Source organism: Phascolarctos cinereus, unplaced genomic scaffold (genome assembly GCF_003287225.1).
Source record: "Phascolarctos cinereus isolate Bilbo 61053 unplaced genomic scaffold, phaCin_HiC Scaffold_2;HRSCAF=192, whole genome shotgun sequence".
NCBI lineage: Eukaryota > Metazoa > Chordata > Mammalia > Diprotodontia > Phascolarctidae > Phascolarctos > Phascolarctos cinereus.
Genome location: NW_027555625.1, coordinates 132,294,126 through 132,307,520, shown reverse-complemented (window position 1 = coordinate 132,307,520; position 13,395 = coordinate 132,294,126). Strand labels below are relative to the sequence as shown.

General features: G+C 35.5%; 1 protein-coding gene and 1 pseudogene across 3 annotated transcripts in view; both read right to left on the bottom strand.

The window, feature by feature from the left end:
• LOC110203206 (disintegrin and metalloproteinase domain-containing protein 2) overlaps positions 1–13,395 on the bottom strand; it is a 145,540-nt gene that overhangs the window by 82,525 nt on the left and 49,620 nt on the right. For all 3 annotated transcript variants that reach the window (XM_020979691.2, XM_020979693.2, XM_020979694.2), the window contains exons 4-6: positions 10,092–10,170; positions 7,551–7,627; positions 6,237–6,411 (exon numbers count right to left, since the gene is read on the bottom strand). In XM_020979691.2, the coding sequence (XP_020835350.1) occupies positions 6,237–6,411; positions 7,551–7,627; positions 10,092–10,170 (331 nt within the window). The remainder of the gene's footprint in view (positions 1–6,236; positions 6,412–7,550; positions 7,628–10,091; positions 10,171–13,395) is intronic.
• Positions 326–1,751, bottom strand: LOC110203208 (methyltransferase-like protein 22 pseudogene; annotated as a pseudogene).

Here is a 13,395-nt window from a genome sequence, read left to right as displayed (position 1 = left end):
CTCTCTCTCTCTCTCTCTCTCTCTCTCTTTCTTTTCTCTCTCTTCTCTCTTTTTATCCTGTGCCTCTTCAAAAGTCTGTCTTTCTTTCAACTACTGCCTCCCCAATTCTCCCTTCCCCTAATAATCTGCCCTCATACATCCCTTCCTCTTCTCTTCCTAACTCCCTATTGCATAAGACAGATATCTATACCCAAATGAGTGTGTATATGTGTGTATGTGTGTGTGTATACACACATACATACATATATATATATATATATATATATATATATATCCAAATGAGTATAAATATATATATATATACATACATATTCTTCCCTCTTTGAACCAATTCTGAACTACATATATATACACGTATATATATATATATATACACACATATATATACACCCAAATGAGTGTGTGTACGTGTATGTGTGTGTGTGTGTGTGTGTGTGTATATTCTTTCTTCTTTGAACGAATTCTGATGTGAAGTTCAAGCTCTTCCTTGCACATCTCCTTTATGTGTCCCATTCTACTTTCCTCTTCCCCCTTCTCCCAGTGTATCTCTCTTTCTTACGCCTATATTCTTTTTTTGGACATCTTCCCAACATAATCACCTCATACCTGTGTCCTCTGTCTATGCAGACTGTAACTGACCAAAAGTTTCACATATAATGTACAAATATCTAAGTGTGAAGTTTAATCTTCTCTCTATTGGTAAGCAATTGTACAAGCATTATAACTCTGTAGAATATTTTAAATAAAGCATCTGTGAGATCATCATAAAAAAACCATCAGCTGCCATTATGATAGTAGTCTGAGCCCGTAAGAGAGAAATTTCCTTTTCAGAACAACTGAAAGGAACTTGAGGATCAGCACACAACTAATCTTTCAGCCAATCCAATTATTCAACCTTAACTGTACTTTCTCCTATAGCAGTCAGGTGCCTATTTAGGGCAACATTCTGTTCACACAGAGCCATAAAATCTTCACCCATAGCTGTGCAATAAACAGTCTTAGCAACCATTGCTGTGATGATGTTGGCAGTCCTGGTGCCAGCTCCAAGCTTGTGCCCAGTGCAACTTTTGAATAGGTCACATTGGAACAGGATGTAGTCATCAGAAAGAAAGTTCCTCATTACACCTCTCTGCCAACCTCTTCCAGAGGGAATGGCCATGGTGTGCTCCACTGTAACTTTCTTCAGTGACATTTTCTGCTCCCTGGGCTAGAATTTTCGGGTGCATCTTATTTCTTGAAGGATCTTTTTTTTTTTTGTCTCAAAGACAACCCATGGTCTTCTTACCACTTCCAAGTCACTATCATCATCCAACAGAGCTTCGAAGCTTGTACAATGGTGAGTCTGAGTTTCATTCTTCTTAAGAAAATCTATACCACTGCTTTCTTGCCATAGGATTCCTGAATACTGCTGTCATCATGTATGGTATTTTCTCTTTGAATGTCTTTTTGATTTTTACTCCTAACTTAAGCATATTTCCTAGAATCTTTGTTCCAGAGATAGTTAAATTGTGACAGAAAAACAGGTTGGCCAACAGCGTTCAGACAAATCATGAGGTATCTTTTGTTTGGGGCGTTTAGATGCACATCAGACAACACAGTGTTACTTTTAAATGTAATTTCATCCATAGCTTCCCCCTCTTCTGAGTCCACCATCACGTAGTGTTGATATTAAACTGAATAGGTGCCTCTTTTTAGTAGCCTTCAATACCAGTAACAGAGTCTGGGACAGAACAGGCCTCAGTAGGCCTTTGTTAAATGAATGAATGAATGAATGAATGAATGAATGAATGAATGAATGAGAATACTAGGCACTAGGGTGAAGGCAGAGGGGCTGAAGAGTTGGGGGGCCATGAGGTCAAAGGAAGGACAGTGGACACATGAGTGGACATTGAGACCATCCCCTAAACCTACCCAACTATGGATTTTGCTGAGCCACCTACCCCCCCACCACAGGTACCCATTTGCCTAATTGTAAGGACTCTGGCACCCCATGGCAGCCCCAGGCATTTGAGGGGGACATATTTTATCAATATTAATAATAACCAGCATTTATGTGGTGGTTTAAGGCTTGCAAAATGCTTTACGTATGTTATTTCATTTGATCCTCACAACAACTCTGGTAGGCTGGTGCTATTATTATCCCCATTTTACAAATGAGGAAACTGAAGCAAAGAGAGGTTATATATTTTACCCTAGTTCACACAGATAATAAGTGATTGAGACATTATTCAAACTCAGGACTTCCTGACCCAAGGTTCAACATTGCATCCATTACACCATCTAGCTTCTAATGTCTTTAAAGAAGAATTCTACCTAACTTTTAGAGAACAATTAACATGTATGATATAATTATTCTCAGAAATTAGAAATAAAACATATTAACAAATTCTTTTTTGTGAAATTAACATATTCCTAAAACCTAAACCAGGGAAGGATAAAGCAAAGAGAAAAAGAAATACATACCAATGTTGTTCATGAATAGTCGCTAAGTAAATAAAACCCAGGGCAAAAACACTAGAGCACTCTAAGTACTGCACAAACTTGCTGCCTCAATATGGCTTTTAAGAGGGCCAATTACTCCCACATGTCTCAAAGAAATCCAATAGGATTAAGCCTATTGGGAGACCTTTTCCTTGTAAACATACATGAAATGAAGCAGGCAGGACACATGAACAAGATACCTAAGTGAATGAGCAGAGCCAAAGGTTTGGGGAAAACTGCTCCTGGTCCTACAGCCAATCCCACTCTCAATGGTGCAGAAATTCCTTAGGGGCCTGGGATAACATCAGGTGTTAGTGTCTACAATTCAATGAACATATTGTCAATAATATTGTGCAGATAAATCTGAAGTATCTGCTAAAACTGAAATTCCACTTTTAGCCATTCCTGTAGCGAACAATACCCACCCAATGCTTAGAAGTGACTGAATCTCTAGTTTTTCTGTAGCATTGAGTTGCCTGGTATGATATGCATTGACTGCCCTTTCAGAAATAATAAGAGAACTAAGATTTAAACACCTGCTAACTACTAAATCTTCTCCATAAGGGTTTTATGTAAACAACTCTCCATATTTTCAATAATATAATGTTACAAATGCATAAGAATGCAAATGATACAAAGATATATAAACAAGAGTCAATTCTCAACAGATAAATGATCAAAGGATATGAACAGGTAGTTTTCAACCAAAAAAATGAAAGCTTTCATCATTATATGAAAGACCTCTCCAAATAACTAACAGTCTACCCATTCTGGAAAACAATTAGGAATTATGCTAAAGGAAAAAAGAGGTACTAAAGTGTACATACCCTTTGACCTCACCATGCCACTACTAGCCATATAGCCTAAGTAGGTCAAACACAGAGTGAAATGTCCCATATATTAAAAATACACAATAATACTTTTGCAATAGCAAGGAATTAAAAAGAAAGTGGGTGTTCATTGAAGAGATGAAGCATTAAGAAAACTTTGAAAGATCTGAATGAGCTGATTCTGGGTCAGGATCAGTTATCAGGATCAGAACCAGGATAACAATTTTATACAATGACCACAATAATGTAAAGAAAAACAACATTAAAAGACTTGAGAATGCTGATCAATGAAGTAACCAATCACGACTTTAGAGGACTGATGGAGAAGCATGTGTCCTCAGCAGAGAAGCAGTAAACTATAGGTGTGAAAATGGATCATACATTTTTAGGCAAGCTTAATATGTTGATTTGTTTTGCTTGACTATACTTTTTCATTACAAGGTAAAATTTGGTGGAGGGGTAGTCATTGGGAAGTGACTGTGCTGTAAAATACACTCTTCAAAAAAAAAAAGTCCTGGTAAGATTTGCTGGCTTTTATCTTCATTGATAAATCCAACAGTTAATGTGATGCTCACTAAAGGGCACTATTCTCCATCCCATAACCAATTTTCCCCACAAGTATTGGGTCAAGTTTCTAAGAATCCCCCATATAAATCACTATAGTGAGATTGTGCTATATATAGGACATCAAAGGAGCTTTTCAAGGTTTTAAAACACCTGGGGACTATGGATAAAGAAGGACTGGGGAAAAGGTGACTAATTTTCTAAGAAAGTTTTGGCTAATGGATAGAGCATCGTCCCTAGACTCAGGAGGAACTGAATTCAAATCTGGCCTCAGACACATAATACTTCCTAGTTTTGTGACTCTGGACAACTCACTTAACCCCAACTGCCTCACCAAAAAAAAAAACTTTAGGCTAATATGACCCCAGGTTGAAATTCTTCAGGGTTATTCTAGGATTTATAGTTCATTTTAGAAACACATAGGGAAGTAATAATTTGTTCAGTTTGCATCCCTAGAAACAACTCAGACAGGCTATTAAAACCTCTTCATGACTTATCATTTGGATCCTACAAGGGCTACCACTATTCGAACTCTTAGGTCTGCCATTAGAGGTTATCCACAATCTAGTACTGAAATTTGCCTCTGCCACAAATTATCGTAACATTCTATTACCAATAGGATAATACTCTAAACTTAAAAGATACATTAAAAGGCCAGAGAAACATAGCATTTAGTGCTGTCTGAGAAATCAGAGTAGTATGATAGAAAGAGTCTTGGAATCAGGAGACAGCTGACTTCCAATTCCAATTCTGACACTTGCTTAGCTGTGCTGACCATAAGTCCTTCATACATTCTTCTGTAAAATGATTATAATACCTCTAATTCATATCAATTTCTATCATCTAATCCATCTCTCTTATTTTATAGGCAAGCTGAGATCCAGAGAGATTAAGTGACTTCTCCAGTGTCATACAGGTAGTAAGCAACAGAATGAGGCTTTGAATCCAGGTCTGATGGTCAATTTCCTGCTCTGGCCTCTACATTAGACTAGCTAGTACAATAAATATTTACTGAATTATCCTAAATTTTAGTGAACTCCATGTCACCCGAGAACTGGAGTAAAGACTATTTGCTTGACTCAATCTAAATTCACATATAATCTTAAATCAGCAAAACCAGAAAAACAATTTCCAAACTGACTAAAACAGCGTAAGTGGAAAGACCAACCAAAAATAACAATGAAACCAAAACCAAAACTGAATGCTAAATACTTATAATCATAGAACTTGTTCTTGAAGAAGAGATGAAAAAATGCAGAGGTTGGGGGCCCATAAGTATGGAACATTGCAAATACTGTTAGACTTAGTTGATGTATTTTATCATTTTACTGATTTTTTTTCTCTTTCTCATTAGATCTTTGTTATAAAAGATGATTAAGTGGATAGGAGAGGAAGGAAGGATAAATTCAGAAATCAAAGTGATGTGAAAACAAAAGATATCGAATGTCTTTCAGAGAGACTTAAGAAAAAACAAAAGAATAAACAAATTATGTTCATTCAAAAAGAAGAGGAATAATTTTCCCCTCTTTTTTTGTACAAGGTATTTTATAATAATTATTTATTCATGCAATGCTTGGACTCCTAAACAAATCATGAACTTATCCAAAGAAAGAAGAAATAACAGACAGAGTAGAATTTAGAATTCAGTGTTCCTGAATTTTCATTGAGGGAGCCAACTACATTACCTTCCTTCCCTAACACGTAAACGAATATGCAACTGATTTCTTTGTAAAAGCATTTTAACAAGCAAGTGGGTGATTAACTAGTTATGCCAGGTGATCAAGGATCTGATCCCACTGTGTTATAGTCATCTTGTAATATAAAATGAAAAATGACTTAGTCAAGTAATATTCAAAGCAGTACATACATTCTATGAATACTATAGGTGTTCAGTAAATTCTTGTGAAAGGAGAGAAGGAAGCATGACACTAACTTTTGTGAGCTTGGGACAAGACAGCATATCTCTCCTGGCCTCAGTTTCTTTATCAATAAAGTAAGGTTCACTTGTGATCTCTCAGTCCCCTTCCAGATTTAAATTCTTTGACTCTAAATCTTTTTTATGCTCTTCATCTCCCACCTAATAAGCCCTCACTAAGATAGGGTCTCCCAATCTTGATGTGAGGAGAAGATACTTCATATCTCCAAGGGAGTGAGGAGAAAGTGTATAGACAATAAAAAACCACTAAGGAGGCATGATAACAGCAGGAAGCAACAAAGATCTACTGCATGATGCTTTGAAATCTCTTGGCAAAAATTGCTGATTAAGAATCTTAACCTCGGACTATGACATGTATTCTGTAGGTGACAAAGAATATTGTTTATATTCTACAAATGGCATAATTGCAGCAAATCATCACTTACATTAACCATCTGGAGTTCATAGGGCAACCTTCTTGACTTCATATTCATATCGTTTTCAGCATATAGAAAGACATCTGTGTTTTCATTTCTTACTTGATAAACCACATGCTCAAATCCTGCTGAAGACTCCAGAGGTTCAATTCCATATGTGAAATTTTCAAATTGTAACCAACCTCTATAAATCCAAACACCACATTTAAAATAATTAAAATTAAAACTTCAGTATAAGGAAAATAGTAAAGAGTTCTACCAAGGATACCTCAGAATGAGAAAAATGGGGGTTAAGGTGGCAACACATTTACCAAACTTTACAAAAGTGTGCTGAGAATCACACCATTCAACATATATTGCCCAACTGCTTTTGGGAAATCATAATGATCTTTTACTAACTACAAGCTTTCTTTGAGAGCAGAGGCCCATCTGTTCTATATCAATATTGTAAGAATGTTGCTCTGTGGCAGAAAGAGCTAACTATGACTAAAATAATGAACTGCATAGTGGATGTAAGCTGGCTGTAATACAAAATTGCCAAAGAAATCTGAAAAAAAGGAGTGAAAGACATCATCAAGGCAATGTATAATACAAAGTAAAGATCAGTGGACAGTAAGAATGTTCCACTCACAGTGTCAGGGAAAAGTAAGGAAAGCCTTTAGCAGGTGGAGCGGAATCTATTTGGAGAATTTTTTGGAGTACTTGGACAGGAGTTAAACAGGAAAAGCTAGCATGGTTAAATTGTGATCTGTACTATAGGAGGAAACCTCTGAATCAATGACAGCACAGATTTATTAAGTATGAGGAAAACCGTGATCCCTGTGGGTGACAGGCAAATCCGAAACCATTTTTGAAACTGGCACAGAAACAGAGCCACTTCAATTGATATTACAAACAAAACAAAACAAAACATTTTTTATGTTGTTTAGTATCATTATTATACTATCAGTGTCTACTTGCTAATATTTTCAGGACAGAAGGAATAAACCATTCCCATTCCACTTCCACATCTTAGATAATTGCTCCCCATCATGCATTCTCCCCATTTATACTTTTGAATATAATAAAGTAAAAGAGGATTTTTCATATTTAACATTCTATAATGAATAAAAAGGATATGTCAGGGCCACCTAGGTGGTGCAGTAGATAGAGGACAGGCCCTGAAGTCAGGAGGACCTGAGTTCAAATGCAGCCTCAGATCAAACACTGGACACTTACTAGCTGTGTGACCCCGGGGCAAATCACTTAACCCCAACTGCCTAAAAATTTAAAAAAATTTAAAAATAAATAAATAATAATAAATAAAAAGGATATGTCCATGACCTGATTCCAGAACAGATGCTAAGCGTCACAAGTGATTTTGGGAAGTATGCCACATGCCCTTCGTAGAAGCAAAAATTCTGAAAATTAAATACAAATAGAGTAATTTGTTGACATAAGGGGCGCCCAAAGATTTGATTCCACCATATTAAAATCACCTTATGATTTTTCAAATGATATTCAGAATATACTAAATCAACCACACTATGAATAGGGCATGCTTAGATCCTAGGATCCCCTCTTAGACTTCACTGTTACGGTTCCCTGCCTCCACTAGAAGAAACGAACATTAATTGGGATATTACATATGTATCTCATATAAACATATATTATTCATAATTACCAGTTAACGTGGCATATTTCCAACATCAGAAAAGCACTTGGTTGGAAAAGAACCAGTTTGGTAGCATTTTCTCCATAGGCTAATAAATATATAGAGAGACTCTAATTTTCTCTGTTATTCTATGCATCTTTAGATTTTAACTGATTAAAAATTGCCTTATGTTATTCTTCCTACCACATCTTTATTTTTTAAAGTAGGAGATACAACCCAAATAGAAAAATGTCTGTGTATTTTTACACAGCCTTAACTGAAAAACTTGTATTTGTACTTTTATCATCTCCTCAATAAAAGTAGTTATTGTATATTATTTAAGGAAAATTTTAGTCCACTTTGTCAAATATTTTTATTGTTAATTATCTCTAAGTGCAGTGCTCCAAAAATTCAATTCAATTCAACATGTTTATTAAATTCCCATCACATAAAAGGCACTGGGCAAGGTACTGTGGACTCCAAGACAAAAAATGTAAAAAAAAAAAAACAGTCTCTGATCTCAAAGAGCTTATATTCTACTGGGATACGCAATATGTAAATAAAACATAATTGGAGGAAATTAAGCACTAAGTAGGGAAATCAGGAAAAACCTTCCCACAGGATATGACATATGATATAAGCCTTTGAAGAAAGCTAGGTATTCTACAAGGCAGAGAGGTATGAAGGAATCATGAGCACAGAGGATGGAAAGAGAAGGCAACATTCAGGAAACAGCAAGAATGCTATAACTTAACAGCAGATGTGAGGAAAGAGATCATTCCAGGGGACAACCCGTACAAAGCAAAAGAGTGAGAAAGATGGAGTGACATATGTGAGGAACAGCAAGAAAGCCCAATTGGGCCAGTGCATGGAGGGTAGTAATGAACGAGGTTGGAAAGCTAATAGGAACCAAGTTAGAAAAGGTTTTAAATGGCAGAGAGAACTTTGTATTTAATCCAAAGGGTACTAGAGAGTTACTACAGCTTATTGATAACGGGCAGGAGAGTAACATGGTCAGGCCACTGCTTTAGGAAAATCACTTTGGAGTGAGGAGGAGTGAGAGGAGAGAGGAGTGAGACTTGAGACAGGGCAATCAATAGACAGCTATTACAACAGTCTAGATGCGAGGCCATAAGGATCTGAACATGAAGCTGCATCTCTCAAAGTAATTCAGTGCTTGTTGAATTGAACTAATGTGTGTACTCCCTCCACTGAGAGAGATTATAGCTCTTACATGCCTTTGTAAATGGCTTTCTTGAGTTGCTGTGACCAAAAATGATTTTTTTTCAATTTCATAGCTAATGTTCCTGATGATGACTCTCTGAACCTAGCTCACCTGGTTTTCAGGTCATAATTAAAACCTTTATAATTTGTTAACATTTGGGAAGACTTAGCTTCATTCTTCCTGTTCACTTTTTGAATTTCCACCCATTCTTCAAAGCTCAAGTCAAATGCTTGGATATCACATGGCATTTTCTTTTATAATAGTATAATAGACTTAAAACTAAAATACATCTTAGAGTTGATTGAGTTCAACTCTGCCATTTTACAAATAAGGACATAGAGGTCCAAGGTCAAACAGGCAGTAAGTGCCTGAGGCAATATTCAAATGTAGTTTTTTCTGACCCAAGTCCAGTACTCTATCTACTATACCACACTACCTCTCAATACACTTTTTTGCACCTCCCTAATGTAATTATCATATGTTACACTTATCTATGTGTATTATCTACTTTGTTAGACTGTAAGTTCCAGGCAGGGAATGTGTCTTAGCTAAACATTGTATCTTCCCCAGTACTGAGAACTTAGGGCTCTACACACAGTAAGTACTTAATTAGTTGACTTTAATTATTTTCCTTAATTGGTTAGAATCTCTCATGAAAGCTTTTAGAGTGCCCCTCAAATTCTCAGCACTAACCTTCTGGATATACATTCGCATTCAGAGATAATTGTTCTTAATCTAAGTCATAAAGACTCTTTCAAGCTCTAATCAGCACCTCTTTTGTGACTAATTGACTCCAAGATATAAACAGATGTTCATGACCCCAAAAACCACTGCCTTCAAAACGTTGATGTGTGCACATTAAGTCTAATAAAACATGACCTTCAAAGAGAGTAAATTATCCTTAAAATTGTTTTGCTCAAAAATAGAGATACATAAAAAGTCACTCTAAATCACTCGATAAAGTTGTAAGGGAATTACAAATCTAATGACTATGTCTAAGCCATACCTTAAAAAAGGGAACAAGGGAGGATAAAAACCCCTCTTCATTGTAAGTATAAATCCTAAAATCATGAGGTAAAAAAATTCTGAAAACAAAGAAAGAAATTATTTTGTTAAATATGTGTATTTGTAGAAAGAATTAAAGAAAAGTCACATATATATTTCTACATATATGTATATCAAAAAGTAGGGTCTAAATATAGTTTTAACTTTGGGAAAATACTTTCTGTAATAGACTTGGTAACCAACAAATTTTAAACACCACAAAATCAGGTAGTATGTCCTTTTATTGGTAGGTAGAAAAATAATAGGCTAAGGCTCCCCAGTGAGAGGATGGATTAGGATCCAAGTAGACAGTGACAGTTTCATTTCCACACCCACCCAACCTCCCCCAGAATTCATGATATATGAATGCTATATGGTATATGCTCATATTATAGGCATAGTAACAAGGGAATATAGAAACTATTTTAAACATAAAATATATCAAAATGCTTTTAAACAAGAGAATGGAAAAAGTCTGAGTGTATGGAAGGGAAAAAGAGCTGGGTTTCATCTTTGAAAATATGGTAGATGCCTTAACATCACTTTGATGTAGGTTTACATGAACTCATTAACCTTCATGATTTTATGCAAACTTTCCTATTTTCAGAGAAAGAGAAAAGGTGAAAAGAAAGAGGGACTTTTCAGTTTATTTTAGTGATTTCTGGTGTTAATGAAGACGAATTCCCTGGTAAGTGGTAGCTTTCTCCTTTAATAGGGGAGCACTGTATGACTGAAAAAAGATGAAAGTGACCATTAAAGAGTGAAAGACTCAATGAAATCAATTAAACTGTCTCTTATACTTACTCAGTGCTTGGAAAACATTTCACTTTCGTGAATTCTTTAACAGTTACATTGTGTTCAAAAGCGTTATGGTTTTAGAGGACATTCCTACCATCCCCTATTTTATTCCTTCTCTTCCCCAGTCATCTATTTAAGGTTTAGCACCGCTGAGGTTCATTGTGTTGATAAGCACTCATTTAACACAGCTCTGAATTAAGATTAAGGGTTCACATATGTTTTATTAGGCTGTAGGCTGTTAATGGTTCCCCTAAGCAGGCTCTGCTTAGAGCATTTTTACCACCTATTAACCAACAAATCTCTGCTGCTACTTTGTAACAGGACACTCACTCTTGTTTGTTATCTTGAAACCTGTTGTTTAAACTTAGTGCATACAAGGTAGATTTCTATTTGTCAGGGCTGGGGGGAAGGACATACAAAGTTTGTGTTGGGCCTAACTTGTTAGAAAAAGTGGGTCATGGCTTAGGACGTCCTAAAAATGATTCCCCCAAATGCTAAACTGTGCTGCTTCTATAGTACTGGACAATGCATATTCTACTTCCTGTTTTCCCATGCGCTGGCAAAATACTAGGCAGAAAACATACTCCTAAGACACCCAAACTGCTAGCATAAACTTTATTTTAAACAAGAATTTAGCGAGAAGCAAAGTGTATGAGATGCTCCTTGGTTTGTAAATTCCTATATTTTGTTGCCTGTGCTACCTACAAACTACTGCTCGTGGCAAAACTTTTTGCCAGAAAAATGCTTACTTGTAAGTCCAGATTTCCTTTTGGGGTTTTATTTTCTTGTCACAGAAATGAATGCACATTTAAACTTTTGGCTTTGGAGAAACTCAGTTCTTGCCAAGAAAAAAAAAATCTGGAAAAAACCCTGAAATCTAGATTAATCACCACATGGAACAACACTAGGTATGTTTTTGTCCCCAAATCTCAGGAAAGTCTTAGGCAGTGAAAACAGTTTTTCCCTGTTGGTGATTTCGAAGGAGTGTGCTTTAGGATTTTGTTTTTAATAATACTGTACTTCAATTGCAATCGTAGGTATCTATAGCATGAGTGGCCTTAGTGAGTCTGTTCAAGTGCACATTTTTTTCAAAGGTAAATTTTAAGATAAAAAAATGTTATATATATTTATATATATGTATATATATATATGTGTGTGTGTGTGTATATATTTTGTATACATATATATAATAACTAGAAAACTTGATTTGTGGTGCACAAGTTAAGTGTTGGATCACTAAATAACTGTCACAGGTACCATTTATGTAACATTTTTCATTTATGTACATTTCTCTTATGGGAAGCTATATTGCCACCGTAACTAAACCTTTACAATTTAGTTCTACTCTTATGGTGTGAATGAATGCTACATTTATTAAATATTACCAGGTTCAGTACTATTTTTATTGTGACAAGGGATTTTAATTTAATGGGATCCTTTAAAAAAAATAAAAGTAGTTGCTTGACTATTAAAAGCAACTTGCTAAAAATACCTTATGTGAGAATCCCCACTAATAGTGCCACAATTTATAAAGACATACGGAGGTCATTACTAGATTTTGAAGACAATTCTTTGTTGTGTCAAGAATTACCTTTTATATCATACTTCACATAGACTTGTAGTGCCCAACATTATTTGTAACGATCAAACCATATTGAGTATGCTTGTAACCAGCATTGCAGTATTCTGTAATTGTATTGCTAAAAATGAATCATGGACCTAATAAACAGAGTGTTCCTGCATTTATAAAAATAAAGTATAGTAGATGACAAAGAAAAGTTATATTAGGAAAAATGAATACTATACCATAAATAAATTTATTCCATCTATGTATAATGGGAGAGGCAGTGTGGTATAGTAGAGAGAAGAACCCTGGAATGTGGAACACCTGTGTCCAAGTCTAGCTTCTGACATCTGAATTACCTTTATAACCTTGGGTAGATAACAATCTCTCAATGACTCAAGCAGTTTTCTAAGATTCCAGGCTGAGAAAAGGTGCTGACCTACATCAATAAAAGGAAAATTCCTCATCATGAATTTCCCACATTTATGAAATCACAGGCCCAGTCCAATTTTTTTAATGTGTAATAGAACAGTGTTTTCTGACCAGTCATTCTTACTCCTAAGCCACATCTAACTCAAAGGTATATATTTTTCATTTATGGGATTTATAGATGTGGGCAAGATTCATGCAAAATAAGGAGGCACGGAAGAGCCACATTTTGCACCATTGGAAGCGATACCCATGCTACTGAGATCATAGTTTCATTCAAGTATGTAGCTGATGTCTCTAAAAACAGATGAACAGATGTGCAGTAACAGATGTTACTGTATAACATCCCTAAAAGATAATGGTGTTATGATGTCATTAAAATTAATATTTAAAAATAGATGGAAAAATAAATGAAATAGAATAATCAAAATAATAAACATTTGCATTTGAAAAGCACCTTGTATTTTTCAAAGAC